This window comes from Mesoplodon bidens (assembly GCF_964165515.1).
Source record: "Mesoplodon bidens genome assembly, chromosome: 9".
NCBI classification, from domain to species: domain Eukaryota; kingdom Metazoa; phylum Chordata; class Mammalia; order Artiodactyla; family Ziphiidae; genus Mesoplodon; species Mesoplodon bidens.
Genome location: NC_138166.1, coordinates 35,590,380 through 35,610,338, shown reverse-complemented (window position 1 = coordinate 35,610,338; position 19,959 = coordinate 35,590,380). Strand labels below are relative to the sequence as shown.

General features: G+C 35.8%; 1 protein-coding gene across 10 annotated transcripts in view; it reads left to right on the top strand.

Moving 5' to 3' along the window:
• Positions 1-591: 591 nt before the first annotated feature.
• The window catches only part of HDAC9 (histone deacetylase 9), a 582,852-nt gene continuing 563,484 nt past the window's right edge, over positions 592-19,959 (top strand). For 2 of the 10 annotated variants that reach the window (XM_081243384.1, XM_081243379.1), the window contains exons 1-2: positions 594-977; positions 1,209-1,271. In XM_081243384.1, coding sequence (XP_081099510.1) covers positions 1,250-1,271 — 22 coding nt within the window. In that variant the 5' untranslated portion in view covers positions 594-977; positions 1,209-1,249. Of the gene's footprint in view, positions 978-1,208; positions 1,272-19,959 lie in introns of all 10 variants that reach the window. The other 8 variants (XM_081243383.1, XM_081243380.1, XM_081243377.1 and 5 more) reach the window with 6 other exon arrangements.

Genomic DNA, 19,959 nt, shown 5'->3' with positions numbered 1-19,959 from the left:
AATTGCCTTACAAAAATAGCAAGTAAAAAATCAAGCTAGTCCTTCAGAAACATTTTATTCTGGGGTGTGCTTGTTTTCTGAAACTACCTCTACTAAATCTCCTGTCAGTCTTAAAACTAGAAGGCAGAAAAGCTTCTAGTGCTACAGCCAACTGCAGTGTAGCCAGAGAAACAGGCAACAAAAATAGAACACCAGGATTGCTGAGCGTGGGTGAGGCAGAAACCACATTATGAGCAAAAGCTTCCAGTATTATTTTAGAACCAATACAGAGCTCTGCACTTCTCTCCTCTCTCTTCCAAAAACACATACTACAAAAATAAAATGAAATGAAATGTATGTGCATTTGCCCTCTTAGAACTATGATTCTTAATTTTTTTTTCCCCTTCCTTTCTTTGGAAGCGAATTGCCAGTATGGAAACAGTGTGTAAAAGCAAGCTTGGAGGGAGGAAAGAGTTAATTGCTTTTAAGGCCCTGCAATAGAGAATTATGGTTTGAAAGATAGAGGCCGGACAGCTGGGTTTGCTGGGGTATTTTTAAATGCATTAATGCAGGCTCCAATCACTCGGCCATACTTGACCTATTTTTGGCTCAGGCCGACCATTGTTCTATTTCTGTGCCTGTGGGCCATGCTGTTGTTGATTCATATGCAAATGCATTATCACTAGCTTTAGCCAACTTGAGCTGAGAGAGACCAGAGAGGGGGAAGAGACACAAACAGATAGGAGAAGGGCACCAGCTGAAGCCACTTGCAGGACTGACTGACGGTTCTCACAACGAAACTCTAGCAGCGTGAGGAACTAAAAGCCAGGTTTAATTGGTTTCTTTTTCTCGTGGGTAGAGTTAATATTTTTCTACTTATTTTGACAAAGCAATAACCCCGAAGCACATTCCTAGTTCCCACCTGCTTTTAGTTTCCGGTGTAACCTAAACTCCAGAGAGCCTTAGCATCCACTCGGTCCTTTCTGCTTTGTACACAGGTTGGTAACGTGGGGAAAGTGTCCAGGTCTTTTGAAAAGTGTGTGTTAACAGAGAGGAAACCATTGTTGAAGCTGATACTCTGCTTCTTTTCCTCGGGGTGGAGGGAGGACCAGCCAGGGTAACTCCTGGGGCCCGTATACTGAGCAGCGATGAATCTTTCAGTAGCTGAAGTAAGAGTGATTGGAATATGCTGCAGACAATTTACGAGACTGACTCGTGTTTTTCTTCAGATGGGGTGGCTGGACGAGAGCAGCTCTTGGCTCAGCAGAGAATGCACAGTATGATCAGCTCAGGTAAGACCCTTTTTTCATAACTGAGATCTTTTACGTGTGAAAAGGGGCTGACTTGGGAAATGAAGCTCCGGAAAGCACCTCTGTTAAGGATTTGCTGCTTTTTGGTGTTGGTGTTGCTATTTTCTTGGCATCTGGAGGGTTTTAGATCCCTTCCATTACTGTTTCTGTGAATATTCAGTCTGCTCAGGGACAGACTGCTTCTGAATGAAATCTCTAAGCTTCTGATGAAGGATGGGACTGAGATAAGTAAAATGTACTTGGGGGTGTTTTGCCTGACTGTGCCACTAGAAAAAGGAGATCTGTACTGATTGTAAGAGTATTCTATTGGGACTTTAAAATAATCAGGTAAGTTCATATTGGGGCTGCAGCGTACATTGCAGTCTCCTCTAGCCGGATGATTTTATATTTACAGTGTGCCTACAGAAGCACATCTATTTATAGACCTACCTTCTGAAATGTGTTTGCTACAGGAGTTGTGAAGGTAGTTTTAATGTGGTTTTTTCTCCTAAGCCCAAAATGAAACTGCTTAAGGATGAAATAAAATTATTATTAGCAGATGGTTATTTTAATTTTCTTCAAAACATTTGGGGAGTCTAGCATTGTCAGGCAGATGCGAGGGCATAACACACATATAAAGGTGTTATATGCAGGTGCAACGTTTTAAAGAATAACAGTAACAGATTCCGATTTTTAGTTTCCCCGTGTATGTGCTTGTGCCTTCAAGGAGCTGTGCTGATGGAAGATGAAGCTTGTCAACTTTATCAATTTTTGTTTGTTAAAAGAGCAGACTGTCCAGGCGATGGCACATACTTGTAATTGTTGCTTTTCATATTTATTCCCTACAGCTAGTTCCTAAAGCTTGGGGGACTTTTTGTTTTGTTTCTCTTTTGAGTGCTTCCATCTAAATTGGCTTAAAAGTTCTCCCTCATATCTTCTGTGTTCCCATGTGCAGTTAATCGTAATTATAGATCACCACCTAGATTTCCATGATAAGAATGCAGCATAAAGCAGCGTCTACTTGGTAGAGATAGAATGGAAAGAAATATTCCACAGGTAGGCATAATGTCTGTTTTAGTACTGAACACCTTCTCATCTCTGGATCTATGTTTGAAGCAAGTTTTCTTAAACCTTGGTTACTTAGGACGATTTTAAGGTCTTTCTGTTGACCCCAATTTTTCAATGAATCAGAATAAAATATCAATTTTGTGTAATTTGGTGTGTTTACACTTAAGTAACAGGACTTACATTAATTAGTAGTGCCTGCTTATCGAAAGCAAACGTACCAGAATTTCATTATGGTTTATTATCTTTGTGGCTGTAAAGTTGACAAAAGCTTGCGGAGGGGTCAGCCGTCATGTCTCTGATGGAACTGGTCATTTAGCATTTTATTTTTTAAATATCCACCAACTCTATTAAAATTACTATTTTAGATGTCTTTTCAGTACTACACTTTATCCTTTTAGTCCTTACCTCTGTGTTACAAGTTTACTATTTCTTTCACATGGTAGAAACAAAGCTGTGCCTTTCAAGCAGATACTGTCTGCTGGCATTGAACCTTGCTACAGGTGTTTGCAAGCTTCACTGTTTCTCAGCGTCTTTGATAATCATACATAAATTTACTCCAATTTCAGTTGAGATTGTCATTTTCCTGACATTTAATGATTTTTATACTAAGCAACAGTATTTTCAAGCAGGGAAGCACTTGAGACTGTCTGTGCTATTGTCAGTTTTACAGGAAGCAACATTTAAGCACCAGCTATTAAACGAAAAGTGATGTCAATTGACATCAACTCCCAAATCTGTCTGATATAAATAAGGAAAAACTCCAAGTTCCATTTATTTTTAAAATTTGAAACATAAAAACATTTGCATTCTTCCCACCATGTCCTGTAACATTTGATTTTGTTTAATATATTATTATTTGCCCTTAAATTTAATTCCCCTAGTTTTTATTGTATACTTCTGAGACAGTGGCTCTCAAAGGTGCTATCACCAGGAGTATTTTGCAAAATACCGATGTCTGGGTCCACCCTTAGAGTTTCTGATTTAAACGATATTAGAAACATCCTGGACATTGGGATTTTAAAAATCCTGAGCAATTCTAATATGCAGCAAACTTTGGGTATCACTGATACAGGGGAAGGGGGAGGTGATGGTGATGCTGGTGACCCATATCAATAGGGTTTGCCCTTTAAGTTAATTGCTAAATTAGGGGTGTTTGTCCACATTTAGCTACAAATCTTGTTCAACTCGCTTTTGGACCAGTGGCAGGGATGTGATTGATAGGCTTAGAAATGGATAGAGTCTTTGGATCTGAAAGAGAAAAAGATATATTGTAGCAGTGCTGGGTGGAGGGGGCACTGCTCGAGGAGTGGAAAGCTCTGTGTTCTAGCTAGAGCTCTGCTGCTAACCAGTTGTGAAACTGGTTTACTCACCTGTAAACTGAAGAATAATGATGTCTTCCTGCTTACCTCTTGGCATTTCTGTGAAGTTCAAAGGTAACATGTCATTAACGTGTGCACTCACTGTTATTATTGCTATTTTTAATGAATGAACCTGGGTTTCTGGCTCTTCAATACCAAGGTCTAGCTTGCTGAATGAGCCAGATGAGCTAGATTTCATGTCACATGGGAGAATAACTTTAAGTTTTGATAAATTTTCTTTAACTATCTTATAAATCAGCTTTTTGTTTTGTTTTGTTTCCCTGCGCTGATAAGAATTAAATTCTTTCCTTGGGCAAATGGTGACTTTAAATCAGAGTAGCATGGGTACGTGTGTATTTTCTGTGAAATGTCTTTTTAATAGTCAAAGGCAAAGAAGCTGCAGAATATGTAATTGAACAGTGAGACCACAACAGCAGATTTCTTGAGATTAATTGTTTAAAAAGCTTTGTTTTGTTGTTAGTCGTTGCTTTAGAGTTCCCATTTGTTTTTCTAGTTGTGTTGGATACTATGCATTAAGCTAGATGACTTTTTTCTTCAGAACTCTTTATATACTATTAAATTGCAAGTGTTTTATATGGTTCCATTTTTTTCCTAATACTGATCCAGCCAGGCTAGACATCTAAAGTAGAATTAGGTTCTACAATGTAGTCTGTTAGTATCTTTTTAATAAAAAGCTTTATAATATTGAATCTCGGAATTTGGTACGAGTGACACATTTTGCCAGGTCAGTCTCCACTTTTGTGGCTTGTGTGGGCCAATATAAGTGATAACTGGCAGAAGCTGAAGCATGTGCAAACATTGACTCAGGTCACTCAGCAGTAGCTGGCAGAATTTGGGGTGTTCTGTTGCCAGGCATGTTGCTTAATGCGTTGGACAGGAGAGCTTTCCAGACAATATTGGAATGATTATTATGAAAGAATTTCCTAGAGTTTGTACAGCATCAGTGTAAAATACGTTTACAATAAGGAAAAGTCGTGTTTTCACTATGCTTTCTTATTTTTGGGTACAAAAGAAAAACATTTAAATCTAAAATCTGAATTTCTTTTAAGGAAAATGTTTCTTCACCCTTTCAGAATCCTTTTATCTCCGTGGTGTGTATTGTTGAGGGAAAAGGAACATTTTAGATTCAGTAGTCATTTATGTCTACTTGGAAAGCAGAATCTAATTATGAAAATGTAAGTCTGTGAAATGCTCCTGTCATGTCAAGAATCACTTCTGGTATTCCCCATAATTACTATTTTTGCTGTTCTCTAACTCAGGTTATCTTCACTTACAAGGCTGTTATCAATTGAAATATTTGATACGTAGCAATCAAAAAGCTAGATATAAGTAGGCCCATTGAGGATGGGGACAAGAATGAGTATTTTCTTTTCCTGTGGGTGACACAGGTGGCATAATTGTTGCTATGTGCTTTAAGTAAGAAAATTCAATAAAACCCCTCACAAGAATATAATAAGCCCAAATTCTGAATTTAAAGTGGTGAGTTTTGATTTTGAAGATGAGAAATTTGTAAATGTACAACATAATGTCTCACCACAGATAGATGATGAAGTGACCCTAAAATAGTATAAGCCAGCAACCCACCCCCAACCCTATACATAATACTCAGCACTGACTGAGCGAAGAAAATGATATGGCCTAATGCAACATAACTCAGAAATTGGTAGTCAAGGGAAAAAGGGAAACAGGGATCTTTGATCAGAACAGAGAGACGTAACAGGGCCTGAATGCTGTTCCTCCTTAGAATTTTACTGACAAGAGGACAACTTCCTGAAAATTCTCACTAACGTTCCCGTATCTGGAGAGAAGCAAACTGAGTGGATATCCTCAGCTTTTGGTGGCGGTGCTGTTTTTTCTTGTAACTGAGGAATAGTAGAAAGGATTCTGGAAGAGAAACTGGTGAAATGGAGGAAGGTGAACAAACGCTGCGTCTCTGGAGAAATGAAGACTTCAGAGCAACGCTCTAAATTGGAAAAATGACCCATAGCTCTTTGCAATGAAATACCCTTCCCCAGCTAATCTTATAGATCCCACCAAGAAAAAAAAAATCAACTTCACTGAATCCATGGAACTGTGTAATAATTGCTCCCCACAAATAGAGCACCTTAATAGGAAAATTAATTCCATAAAATAAGAGCTCAGAGATGAGATGATATTGATAAAACAGTAGAATGGGATGAAAAGGATATTTTAGGTCTAGGGAAACAAATTTAGAATGAAAACATGATGATTATAGAAGAGAAATACTCATTAGAAATAGCGGGAAACAATAGGCACCAGTGACAATCTTTACCAACAAAGAGGAAAGGCTGGAGACAGAGGGATGAAAAAGGAAAATGGATTAAAGCAATTGGAGAGAAGTCAATAGTAAGAAAGACAAAGACAATGTAACAAAAAGATTATTTATGTCCTTGAAGTTGATATTCCAAAACGTTGAAATAGAAGATCACTTTGTAAAAATGAAGAAAGATTATTTCGGTGAAAAGGAAAAAAAAAGAAATCTGCAGATTGAAAGAACTCCCGTCTTTTAGGAAAATTTGCTGCAAGTGCTCATCACAGAGACATAGCCTAACTGGGCTATTGAATTTCAAATGATAAATAATTCCTCAGGGGTTCAGGCAGGTAAGGCAAAGATCTACAGTGAGGGAGAGGGGGGAGGAAGGGAATGTGTGAAACTCTAGAAGGCTTATCAAACTTATCCAGCACTCAGTGCCAGAAGATAATGGAGAAAAATCTCTGAAGCTGAAAAAGAAGTACAACACTGTGTTCCACCCAGGGCAGATGTTATTAAAGTATAGAGAAAATAGGTAGGCAAGTTCGACATTCTCAAACATGACCTAGACTGCTTGACAGGGGAACCCACTCGATGAAAAAATGAGCTTGAATCAAAAGCAAAAAATGAAATTCAGTCGGAAGTAGAGAAAGCATAGTAAGGTTAATGGGGCAAAAATTGAATCCTTTTAAAACAACTATGAGATTGTGTTTGTAGGAGAGAAAGCAAATTTTATGAAGTAGGGCAATGAAAAAATATTCATAAAGCTCTCATCCATATGAGGCACTGGGGAGAGGTGAAATGCAAGGATGTGTGAAAGTGCTAATATCTTCTCCTTTCTGAGCAGGGACAGACTCCCTGCTGCTTAAAATAGAAACACGTGGTTAAAAAAAAAAGATCTAAATACTGATTTCTTTTTAGTAGTGTCTTCATTTAATCTTAGAGATATCTTTTTGGAAATAGTACCTCATATAGGAAGGAAGCATTTAGTATGTTTATAGTCCCTTCAGTTACAGTTTTTCATTATTAAATTCATTTAAATTTAATGTTTTTTAAATAAAAATAACTTTGGTGATATGATCTCATTTTATGAGTATATTTTATTTATCAGTCTCCCAGAATAATTCATATATAAATAGAAGGAAATCAGGAAAAACTGTGTGTGGAGGTGGTTGGAGGGGAGCTTTGGTTTCCATTGTCATGAGTTTTCGCCTTGTGTATGAATTTTTATAATATGCATATATTTTCTACAGTGTTTCTTACACACCCACACGTGAAGCTACTATGCCAAAATACTAACAGTGATTAACTGTAAGTAGTAGGTATATAAGCTAGGTTGTCTCCCATCGCAAGTAATAGAAAATCGTATTCGAAGTAACAATGACAAGGGAATTTATCATTTAGTGAAATAGCATGGTACTCAGGCAGCACCAGGGAGGTCAGTAATATCAACAGGTTCTTCAAACTGTTCTTCTCTGCTGGCCTGAGAGTTTGTATCGTCCTAAGTCTGTTTCCTCCAATAGTCTCAAATTGATTGTAGCAGTTCCAGACATTGTCTACATGCACGGTAAATTCCAGAGACATAGATGAGAAAACTTTGCTTTCTTGGATGTTTTCTTAAGGAAGGAAGTTTTTTACCCAAAATTACTCTAGCAGGTTTTCCTTCATAACTCATTGACCAAAAGAGCATCACCTGCCCATATATTAGCAAGTCATTGAGAAGAAGAATGAGACTCCTACGATAGCTCCTTAGGACCATGACTGAGCCCGGGAGGGTGGAGGCCACAGCTAATAATCTAGTTTCTATAAGGAAGAAGAAAGGGTGAGCAGAATAGATGTTGGCTAGGCACCACAGTATTTGCTACAGTGTTTGTTGGTGGTTGGAATTTTCTTCTTTGTAATTTTCTTTAGTTTGTAATTTCTCAAGATACAAATAAGTAAAGGAAGTGGGCTATGTAATTTCTCTTTCAATTGAATTGTGTTACTTCATTTTCATGAAGATATGCATCCATTTAAACACCAATAAAAATTTTAATAGTATTGAATAGAAATTAATTGTGGAAGAAGACTGGATGCCTCTAGGTTGCAAGTCATTTTTTTAGAAAGGAGGAAAAAAGCATTTATTAGAAATTTGAGTAAAATATTCATTTCTTGTTGGCTTTGAGGGATACAGAAAACATTAACAGAAATTTATCTCATATAAACTTTTCGGTATATTAAGGAGGGTTTTCTTTAAAATATTCAGAATGCAATTTCTTTGCCAGTTTGTTGTTACAGTTATTACATTTTCAGAGTAATGAACAATTTTAACAATCTGGAATGGTAACTACATTATAACATTTATTTTCCTGAATTGGAATACTTTGAAAACAATTTAATTGGAATAAAAGCCCATGAAAATGACTTTTAAAACAAGCCTTCTTTAGATGAAATTCAAAGATATTTTGGCATGTGCTTCAAAACAGTGTGTCAGTGCCATGGTCTGTCCCATTCTTCAAAGGAAGTTGAGGTTCTAGTGGTTATTAGCTTGGGAGGCCAAATGCCCTTACAACGGACAGTTTTCCCTTTTGTAATCTTGGGAGATTGACAGTTGGGATATGAAACGACAAGAAAATACCTTGTTCCCACTAGTTCCATTCTTCTTCCACTAAGTCAGTTGCACAAAACAAATTTAATTTAAACAAGTGTTTTTACAATACTAAACGACGTATACTTTTAAGTGTTATCAGAGAACATTTTGTTTAGGTGCTTCATGAATACAAAACTAAGTCATTCTTATGTTTTATAAAAATATCAGTTCTATTCATTATTTCCATGTTAAATTTTCCATAGTGATGGGCCTTTTATATATGGTGTTTTAAAAATACCCAATAATTAAATCCAATGAAAACTACATTTAAGGAAGAAGGAAATTTACCAAACCACAGAGTGTAACTAGTCATTTACTTATGATTAAACTCTTTGCATGTTGATAAGGTTGGAAATACCCCAGAACTTCACTTTTTTGCTTCTTCCCCTCATGGTCTACCACTTGTGTTTGAGATGTTCAATTCATAATTTATATGCAGTATTGACACAATTGTAGCCATGTGGATGTCATTTTCAATTATTCGAGGTAAGTTTTGGTGGGTGGCTAAGGCACGACATTTCCAAACTCGGTTAAAATATGAGAATGTCATGTCGTTTTTTCAAAATTTGAAATTAAAAGCAAGCAAAAAAAGAAACCTGGGAAAATTTCACTGAATTTCCATTAAATTACATTGTGGCCTGGGAGTTCTTGCTTTAGTAGAAACATGTTTACCCAGAAAGTTTTCAGGGAACCCCACATAGGGTGAACTAGAAAAGCTCTTGGTGAATTGAACTCGATTTTAAGTTTTATTTGTGGTGATGTTTTTTGAATCTGCTTACAAATAGAATTCAAGTATGTATTTTGAGTCTGTGATTTTATATCAGGAACTACTCATTTTAGATTAGAAATAACAATTATCAGTATTAGTTAACATTTTTATGGTTTTTCTGCCATATTCCACTCTGATCCAGTTGTTTAGTCTCAGTTTAGGAGGTCAGTGATTGGACGTATATATTCTCACCTTTTTAAAAAAAATTATTGTCATTCTTATTATTGATATAATGAGCTAATGTTTCAAAGCTTTTTCTGTACCAGGCATTGTTTTATCATTTAATACTCTCCACAGCTTGAAGAGGTATACAATAGTTGTAGCATATTTTGCACATAAGGACATAGTTTCAGTGAACTTACTGATGGTCATCATGGCTAGGAGCTGGCAAGGTCAGGTATGAACTTGTGCTTGTTTACCATGTCCCTGCCACTTTTTCTCAAAGAGAAAAATATTTAGCATAGGATAATGTTTTTCACATCTGTTTGGTGCTAAAAATGTGGAGTCAACTGTACTTATAGACAAACATCTAGGTACACTTCTTAGTCCTGGGATGTTTATAGCCCACATAAGCAAATCTGTTGGAAAGCTTTCTGGAACAGCCTTACTTCACAGTTCCAGAGCTTGAAAATTAAATTGGAGTACGTTAACAAGATTCCGAGCTGAGACCAACTTAAGGCAACCTCCAGAATTCCATGAGATTGATAATACATGGAGTAATGAGCAGACACTGTGGGCAGAACCAATATTCCCCATGCAGTTTGCCATTGCTCACAGTAACATCTCACAAAGCATAAAGGTAAGGTTTATACCTCTTCAAAAGAACACGATTATTAATGTATTTTAGCTGGAGAAAGTTTTTTTTTCAAATGTTAGCACCGTGGGGCTCAGTTTCTTTCAACCAAAGTATTTGAATTATACCCACCCTGGTCTTTACCTAGAAATGGAGGAAAGGAGAGGTTAATAAAGTTTGCGTCTCCACTCAAGTCCTGCTTTCAACATGCAATGTCAAACTTTTGAGCTAAAGAATGATCTAACAGAATTTAGATTCTGCCTATTTTGAATATATATTGGTCCAATTTGGGTCCAATTTGGACATTTTGGGTGAAAATTGGAAGTGTCCAATTTGATATTACATTTTTCTTTATCTTGAGTTAAATTTTATTTCTTTGGATGAATATTGTATGTTCTATAGGTGGCTTATGCATAAAATTCACCAATTAGATGCTAATCCAGTTATTCAAGACCCAACTCTTTGGTTTCCATCAACTGATTTTTATAATTCTATTTGCTCTGAGAATCTCAAGCCATCTTTATGAATCAATACATTGTAAAAGCATTATTGATTGTCATGTTAATGACCAACATAATTTATTGCCTTCCTAAGGGAAAGAAGCTTTCAGAAGATCATTAAAGGCATTAAAATCTGCAAATGCCCACATGTCTGTGGCTCTCTTTAGCAGGCTGACTCCTTTGGGTCAGTTATTCTTAGCTCCGTATTTCTATCTTATGGCATCGCAGGTCTAAGATTAGCTTGTTAGGCGTTATCATGCCATCTGAGTTACCTCCTAATATAACTCTACACTGGAATGATTATTTATAGAAAGAGCATTCTGTCATTTTTGGGTTATTTCTAGTAGTTTAAATAAAGAAGAATAACATTCAAGTGAAACCACAGATTCCTTCCTGCTGCCAAAACAACATGATAACTGTCTGCTTAAGGGGCAATAATGTTTAAATGTGTGCTTAGGGTGATTGCAGAATTCTTTTTATCACTGCCACTCTGACAGAAAGGGGAGGCCTTCGGATAGTGATGTATAATGCTTATGGAAAGGCAGAGAGAGGCAGCCTTGATGCTTTCTGTCACAGAGCACAGAAGACTCTGGTTGATGATGACAACATGAGACACTCAGGGTTTATTTTTAGAAACAGACATTGCTAAGCTCTCTGTTTGGTGTTAATATGGCTCATAAACAGGGCTCCTTGCTGTTGACCCTTCCAGTGAAAATGGCATTTTATACACCCATACACACACACGCACAACCTTTTTTTTTCTTTTTTTACTTTGCAAGAATGACTCTGTTCTTAGGAAAAATATTAGAAAATTTTAAAGCTAATAAGTCTAAATTCTATTAAATTCCTCTAGTAGATATAGATTATTTTTAAAATCCCATGAAGATTGGGTTTAAGAGATGGTTTATGAAAGACAATTGAATGTTTTAAGTACAGTGAATATACAGGTTGGCTATAAGGTGTGGAAAAATAGGTGCATATACATCCTAAATGACTTTTAATAATATATTACAATGCCTGTAAAATATATCATCTGTGCTTCTGGCTTTATTGTGGCAATATATAAAATAAAGCTATAAAAGATTATAATTATGATGCATTCATGTACGTTACTGATTTTAAATAGATGAAATAAAATCTTAATATATTTTTTAAAAAGTTGATACAAGCCTCTGTTAGTTGTTTTCGTATACCTAACTCTTGATGAGCCCAACAGATTTCATGTACAGTAAAATGTACAGTTTCACATTTGAGAACTATTCTCTTATCTTACTTAAACTGTGCACTTAATTCAGAACTTAGTCATTGATATTTTGCTTTAAACTTAGAATTGTGATTTTAATCTGTTAAATTTACATTTCGTGTTTCCTGATTAGTAACTCATCATTAGATGATGAAAATGTTAAAGTGGTATGTTTCATATTACACCTTAGTCAAAATGCTTTAGAATGAATAATTTAGAGCTCTGTAGGAATATTCATAATTTTGTTACCAATTATTTACTGAAAAAACATATTATCTTTTTAAAATATAAATATTTTTGTGCTTGTGCTCAATATAAGGAATCCACTGATCATTAAGAAGTTGCAAAATGATGGACAAAAACAGGAAACACACAGCAATTCAGGTGTATTCTCAAAGAAGCCAAGATGTAAATAAATTCAGACGGGTGGAAGTAGAAGCAATTATAGGAACCAGTTGCATCCCAACCACTCTTAATTAGCAGGTTGAAGGTTTGGGGAGGGTGATGTAATTGTTTGAAGCTTTGGAAGCTGAGGCAAAATAGTCATTCATCTGTCCATCTTTTCACTCAAAAATATTTGAGAGTCATCCATGAGCCAGGTACTGTTCTAGGAATGGAGGCTCTACCTATGAAACAGGACAAGGAGACACATGGTAGACTGTTCAATTGAATGACAGATGGATAAGGCTACTTCAGATAGTAATAAGTACTAAGGGGAAACAAAATAGAAAAATGGGATAGAAAGTGACTGGTAACAGGGGTGGTATTAGCTATGGTAGTCAAGTAAAGCCTTTTGAGGATGCTAAGATATGAAGAACATCTTCCCAATGAAAGTAGGTTTTCCATCAACATTGCATTTGGGCTAAGTCAAATAGAATGAAAACACAGTTAGAAAATAACAGAAAATATTATGGAGCTATTGTAGCTTCCACTTGCTTTATGTGAAGAATGGGGGAACTTTTATCAGCATATCAATGAGAAAGCCCCAGGGAAAGGCTGTTGGCTATGATTCTCTCTAGTTTCCAAAGAGAACTGTGGAATCAGCTGAGCTCTTCTTAGGATTAATGCTGTTGACTGGAAATTAAGGGCCTTGTAGAACTCCTTACCTTTGCTCCTTCCTAAAGATTCATCTTTGCCCCTATTCAAACTCTTACCTCAACTGTGCTGAAACTTCTTACCCAAGCAGTATGAACCATCCTAGTAGTTTAGTGAATAATTCCTCTTCCCTGGGGGCCAAAAAGAAGGGGAACAGTATGTCCTCATAGGGAAGAAAAGAAGTCTGAGAACATTTTCTCATGAACACAATATTGCACATTTTTAAGGGGTATAAAATACAGTATAAATTACAGTATTTATTGAGCACTTACAGTATGTCAGGTACTTAATTCAGGGAAATCATGGGTCAAATAGCAACCTTGTTAGGTGGCTGTAGAACTGTAACTTACAAACAAAATATTTGGAATACATAATCTTCCTTGTGTTGGCTAGTGAATAGATTTGTGACCAATTGTTGCAATAGTTGAGCAAGAAAGTACTTCATGGAGGTGATAGACCTATTTTTAAAAAAGAAGGAACAGCAGTGTGCTAGGAGTTGTTTTCCCCACATGTTCTGCTCTCTCATGGATAGGGAACAATGATGGTTACACATAGTAGAATGCACAAACATTTTTGAGGGACTGACACATTATCTCACATGCTTGATGCCTCATGGGGTTTTCCCTCAACATTCCAATTGGTCTAAGTCAAATGGAATGAAAGCACAATTAGAATAGAGCAGGAAGTGTTCTGAGGCTATTTTAAACTCCACTGACATGCCTTGTGGAAGGGATGGGGAAACCTTTATTAGCGGGTAGGTGAGAGAGCCAGGGGAAGGGTGTCAGCTACAATTTTTCTCTAGCCTCAAGAAGACTGGGACTGAGCCAGACTCCTGGCCAACATGCTTTGTTGGATTCACAGTGTAGCTGTGAAAAATAGTTAATAGCTACCTTCTTTTTTTCCTCCAAGGATTGTCTTATTCAATCAATATTTATTGAGTACTTGACAGCTATATTTTTAAGCTAGATTTCTTGTTTATCTGTTATTATTGTTTATATATTTAATCAGCTATTTCCTTTTTCTGAAATACCCTTCTGCTTTATTCCACCTAGTATTCACTGGAGAAATTTTAACTCTTGCAAAGCCCAGTTCAAACGTTTCTATGTCTCTAAATTTTCCCCAATCCCCTGCAATACTTCCCCAGTCATAATATTAATCTCTCTTCTCTCCTCTCTGTCTTCTCTCTCCTCTCCATCCCCAATAATCCTTTATTACTCCCGTAGAACATGCCCATTTTCTGTCTTATACTGTGGTTATTTATGTACGTGTGTCTCCATCCCCCCCCAATTAGTTATGTGCTCCAAGAGGAAAAGGATCATGTTTTACTTCTATTTTTGTTCCCTGCAGTGCCTAGCACATAATTGATCCCTGAGACTATTTTTAAATGAATGAATGAATGATTAAATAGTACAGTGGTATTGTACACAGTCTGTTTTTGATTTTTTGAAATGTTTCCTTTTATGTAGAAAATAAGTCCTCAGTTATTTGTAAATTTGAAAAATACAGACTTTTGAGGATGTTAGAAACTTTGACTCAAAAATTTAAATTATTCATTATAGAATGTAAGTCAAGAATGATCCCCAGTGCTTCGACAATATGTATATGAACCTTTAAATGTTTCAGTTATTCTTAACAAAGGGGATTTTGGAATATTCTTACTTGAGTTGATTTTTCAATGAATAATACCAATAGAAATTTCATAAGATATGTGTCTGCATTCAAAATGTTGTGTGAAATAGCTAATTTGAGACTGCCTGAATGTAAATGCACTCTTTTTTATCCAAGGAGAAGAGTAAATTTGGTTGTGCAGATGATTACAGGTGTACTTTTATATTAGTCAAACACCATTTCACATTTAATCCTATTTTTCTCTTTGTGATATTTTTTATGTAAAGACAGTTTTCTTAGATAAAGGACAAAAATGAATGGATTTTTGGGTTAACAACAGTATCAATTTGAAACAGTTCTGCACCTTGCATTGCTATTTAGAACTCATCTTCATTTCTTCAGTCAGTATTTAATTGGCTATGTCCTTTGAGAAGGGGGCAATGAAAGAAGATTTTTTTTTTGATAAACACTTCACTGATCAAATTTTGAATGCCAAAGGTATCAGTAATTTAAAAAATTATCTGAAGTAAAATGTCAGAACAGGGAATTCACAGAGTGAGATACTAAGGAAAAACAGATGGACGGAATGAATCAATCTGTATACAGAGCTATTCAAGGAGAAGAATGAAATAAATATATTTATGTCTTAGTGGGAGAGGAATGATGAAAAGAATAGATATAACATATGTGGGGAAAAGACACATAATTTTTTGTGGTAGTCCTTTTGCCCTGGTTTAGGCTTGAACTCAGCACGTTAGGATAAATTAAGGGCATTAAGGCTCAGAAAATTAATTGAGTTGGTTAAAAATATAAGTATGAGCCAAAAAAGGAGTTGGATAATAAAACAAAATTTTGCAACCTAGCCATTGAACTCAGCTTAGTAGAGCACAGGGAATGAATGCATGCCCATGTTCTTTCAGTGACTTTGCAAATGCTGCCAATTGTATTTTCTCATCATTAGGAATCCAAGTTAAGTTTCTAAGTGCTGTAATAATCATTTTGAGATGGAACAAATCAAGGTTGGTTGATCTTGGATTCAGAAGTTTCTCATTCTTATATTAACCATTACCAAGAAATAAGGATTAGTTCAAGCAAAATTCCAAAGGAATATAATTTTAAAGCTATAAACACAGTAAATTGAAAACACTCATTTGTTTTCTTTTCTGAAGATGAACAAAAAATGTTAAAAAAAAATTACCTTGTTATCAACTTAACCTAACTTGTATATTGTAAGAAGGAAAACTATAAACAATCTCAGGCAACTGATGATTAAACATAATAAAAGCAATGCCCCTAGTTTAAAATCACTTCCTTCAGATTTTAATCAAGCGTCAACTCTCACTATTCATTATCCCAATAATTAAATGGAAATTACCTCCACATCATTATCCTGGAAAGATTAATGATTCTTGAAAAAAAATTTTTTTTCAGCAGATAGTGCTAAACCTGAATATGGTTATAACTTTAGAAAACCTTATGAGTTCATTTTTAGATGACTGGAAAATATATTAAATTGCTTTGTAGACAAAGGAAGAGAACATCTTTCTATTTCATTATCTACTGCCCAGTCATGTTCCTTGGGCACTGAACCAAAATGGGGTAGAGATTATTTTTATGCTTCACCAATCATATATGTGAGAACCATTTTTCCCACATCCCTGACATCACTGAATATTATCAGATTTTAGATATTTTTACCAAATTGAGAGATGAAAAATGGCACAACATTACTTTTTTATGTGAATTTCACTGATTACTGGTGGAGCTGAATGGTTCTCATATGTTATTAGCCATTTGGATTTTCTTTTATAGAGAAATAATTTCACCAGAATGCTTAAAGGGAAAAAGTCTATCAATGAATGTCACCTGCTAAGAGACTAAAGGAAAAACCAATATGATCATTTCATTAGATGCAGAAAAACATTTGATAAAATGCAGTACCTTTGCAGAATAGAAACTCTATTAAACTAAGAATAGAAGAAAAAAGTAAGTGTTATAAATCAAAACCCTATCTGAAACTTTATATTTAATGGTAAAATTAAACCATGTTCTCTTTTATGTCAAGAACTTTGTCTTTGGAGGTCCTAGTCGATGTTCTAAAACATAAACATTCAACAAGAGATATAAGATTTTTAAAGGGAAAGAAACTAATTGAACTGATAAAGAGCTCAGTTTAGATTGCTCAGTACAAGTTCAATACAACATAAAAAATTGAAAAGATTGTTTTATGCCAGAAATAACCAAGCACAAAATGTAATAAAAATGATAGCATTTATAAATACCAACTGAAATTTTTATGGAGAAATTGATAAAATTATTGAGGGCATATAAGAAAACTAGAAAAAAATTGAGTTATTCTGTGACCATGAATAGGAAGTCTACTTTTAAAAATTAGTTATTCCAGGGCTTCCCTGGTGGCGCAGTGGTTGAGAGTCCGCCTGCCGATGAAGGGGACACAGGTTCGTGCCCTGGTCCGGGAAGACCCCACATGCCGCGGAGCGGCTAGGCCCGTGAGCCGTGGCCGCTGAGCCTGCACGTCCGGAGCCTGTGCTCCGCAATGGGAGAGGCCACAAGAGTGAGAAGCCCGCGTACCGCAGGAAAAAAAAAAAAAATTAGTTATTCCAAAATTCATCTATAAATCTCTTTGTTTTTAAAACAGCTAACTTAAAAAAATATAGACCATTCATAATTCAAAAGTCAAATGTACTTAATATGATTATATAGTAAGTAACCTATGTGTTATCATATAGTCTGTAATTCTCACTTCTTTTCCATTTCCAGCAGCCATTCAGTTCCGTGCTTCAGATAGCCTGATGTCAATTTCTTCTGTTTTTTTTGTATGTTAGTACAAATTCAGATAATATCCTAACAGGGTCTGTCAGAGAACATGGCATACTAAATTCTAAAATGCTAATGTAAGAGTAAGTGTGGCAATTTTGTAAAACAACAGATTAGGAGAAGAAGGGTAGCTACCAAGTCATACAAAGTTGTATTAATTACGATTGTTTGGTTTGGCCAGGGACACAGTTGTATAGATCAAAGGACAAGAATACAGAATTATTTTTAATATCTTGGTGTATGGCAGGCAGAGTTTGCATCACAGATCAGTGTCAGAGGACAGACTATTAATTAAATGTTTTGGGAACAATTAATATATTTAACTTGTAAAATTACAGTCAAATGATGTTATATTCAGTATTCTATTTTTATAATACCATTGTTATCCTGTCCTGTTGGACAGGTTACAACTTAAACTTCTGTAAAGCCAATATATTGTGTAATGTGTGTAGGGTCTTGCATTTTATGGAGAGATGAGAAGTAATTTTATGAAGATATGGGAAGAGTTTTAGTTAATTTAACTAAATTAGGTGAGAGAAGTACTCAGTGTTTATTTAGATAGCTCCCCAAGTTTCAAAAGATAAATTAAGATTAAATTAAATAAAAAATTCAGATTTAAGAGTACCATTGAGTGAAATAGAGGGATGATAATTCAGTCAAGTAAAAAAGGTAGATAGCAGCACTGTCCTGAGGCCTCATCATACAGCAGCTGCTGAGTAGTGCCTAAGAAGACCCATGAGGAAGTGATTTTTTTCCTAGTTTTACTGAGAAATAATTGACATACATCACTGTATAAGTTTAAGGCATATAGCAGGATGGTTTGATTTATATCTATTGTGACATGATTACCACAATAGGTTCAGCTAACATTCACCTTCTCATATAGATACAAAAAAAAAGAAAAAAGGAAAGAATAAAGGAAAACAATTTTTTCTCCTTGTGATGAGAACTCTTAACGATCTACTCTTAACAACTTTCCTGTGTGTCACACAGCAGTGATAGCTGAAGCCATCACATTGTACATCACATCCCTAGTACTTACTTATAACTGAAGTTTGTACCTTTTGACCACCTTCCTGCAATTCCCACTCTTCCTCCAGAACACTCTCCCCCACCCATGCCACCACCATCTCTGGTAACCACAGGTCTGATCTCTTTTTCTATGAGTTTTTTAAAATTTCACATATAAAAGTGAGATCATACATTATTTGTCTTTCTCTGTCTGACTTATTCACTTAGCATAATGCCTTCAAGGTCCATCTATGTTGTTGCAAATGGTAGGATTTCCTCATTTCTTATGGCTGAATAATATTCCATTGAATTGGATTGGCCAAAAAGTTTGTTCGGGTTTTTCTGTAACATCTTACAGAAAAACCCAAATGAACTTTTTCGCCACCCCAATGTATGTATGTGCAACTTTTTTGTCCATTCATTGTCTGTGGACACTTAGGTTGTTTCCATGTCTTGGCCATCGTAAATAATGCTGTTCTGAACATGAAGGTGCAGATATATTTTTGAGGTAGTGTTTTTGTTATCTTTGAGTGTATTCCCAGAAGTGGAATTGCTGGACATGTGGTTGTTCTATTTTTAATTTTTTCAGGATCTTCTGCACTGTATTCCACAATTTACAATCCCACCAACAACAGTGCAGGAGGGTTTGCTTTTCTCCATATCCTTGCTGGCATTTGTTATTGCTTGTCTTTTTGATAATAACCATGCTAACAAGTGTGAGGTGATGTTCTATGGTGGTTTTAATTTGCAGTTCCTAATGACTGGTGTTGTTGGATGTCTTTTCGTGTACCTTTTGTGCTTTCATATATCTCTTTTGGAGGAATGTCTGTTTATGTCCCTTGCCCATTTTTAATTGTTATTTGTTTTTCTGCTGTTGAGTTGTTTGAGTTCTTTTTTTTTTTTTTTTTTTTTTTTTTTTTTTGCGGTACGCGGGCCTCTCACTCTTGTGGCCTCTCCCATTGTGGAGCACAGGCTCTGGATGCACAGGCTCAGTGGCCATGGCTCACGGGCCCAGCCGCTCCGCGGCATGTGGGATCTTCCTGGACCGGGGCACGAACCTGTGTCCCCTGCATCGGCAGGTGGACTCTCAACCACTGTGCCACCAGGGAAGCCCTGTTTGAGTTCTTTATATGTTTTGGATATTAACCCCTTATCAGATATATAGTTTGCTAATAGCTTTTCTTCTGTCACAGGTTGTCTTTTCACTTTGATGATGGTTTCTTTCATTGTGCAGACGCTTTTTAGTTTGTTGTAGTCCAACTTGTTTATTTTTTATTTTGTTGCTTATGCTTTAGGTGTCATATCCAAAAAAATTATTACCAAAACCCATGTCAAGGAACTTTGTTCCTATGTTTTCTTCTAGGAGTTTCATGGATTCAGGTCTTACATTTAAGTCTTTAATCCCTTTCAAGTTAATTTTTGTGAAAGGTATAAGATATGGGTATAGTTTCATTCTTTTACATGTGAATATCCAATTATCCCAGCA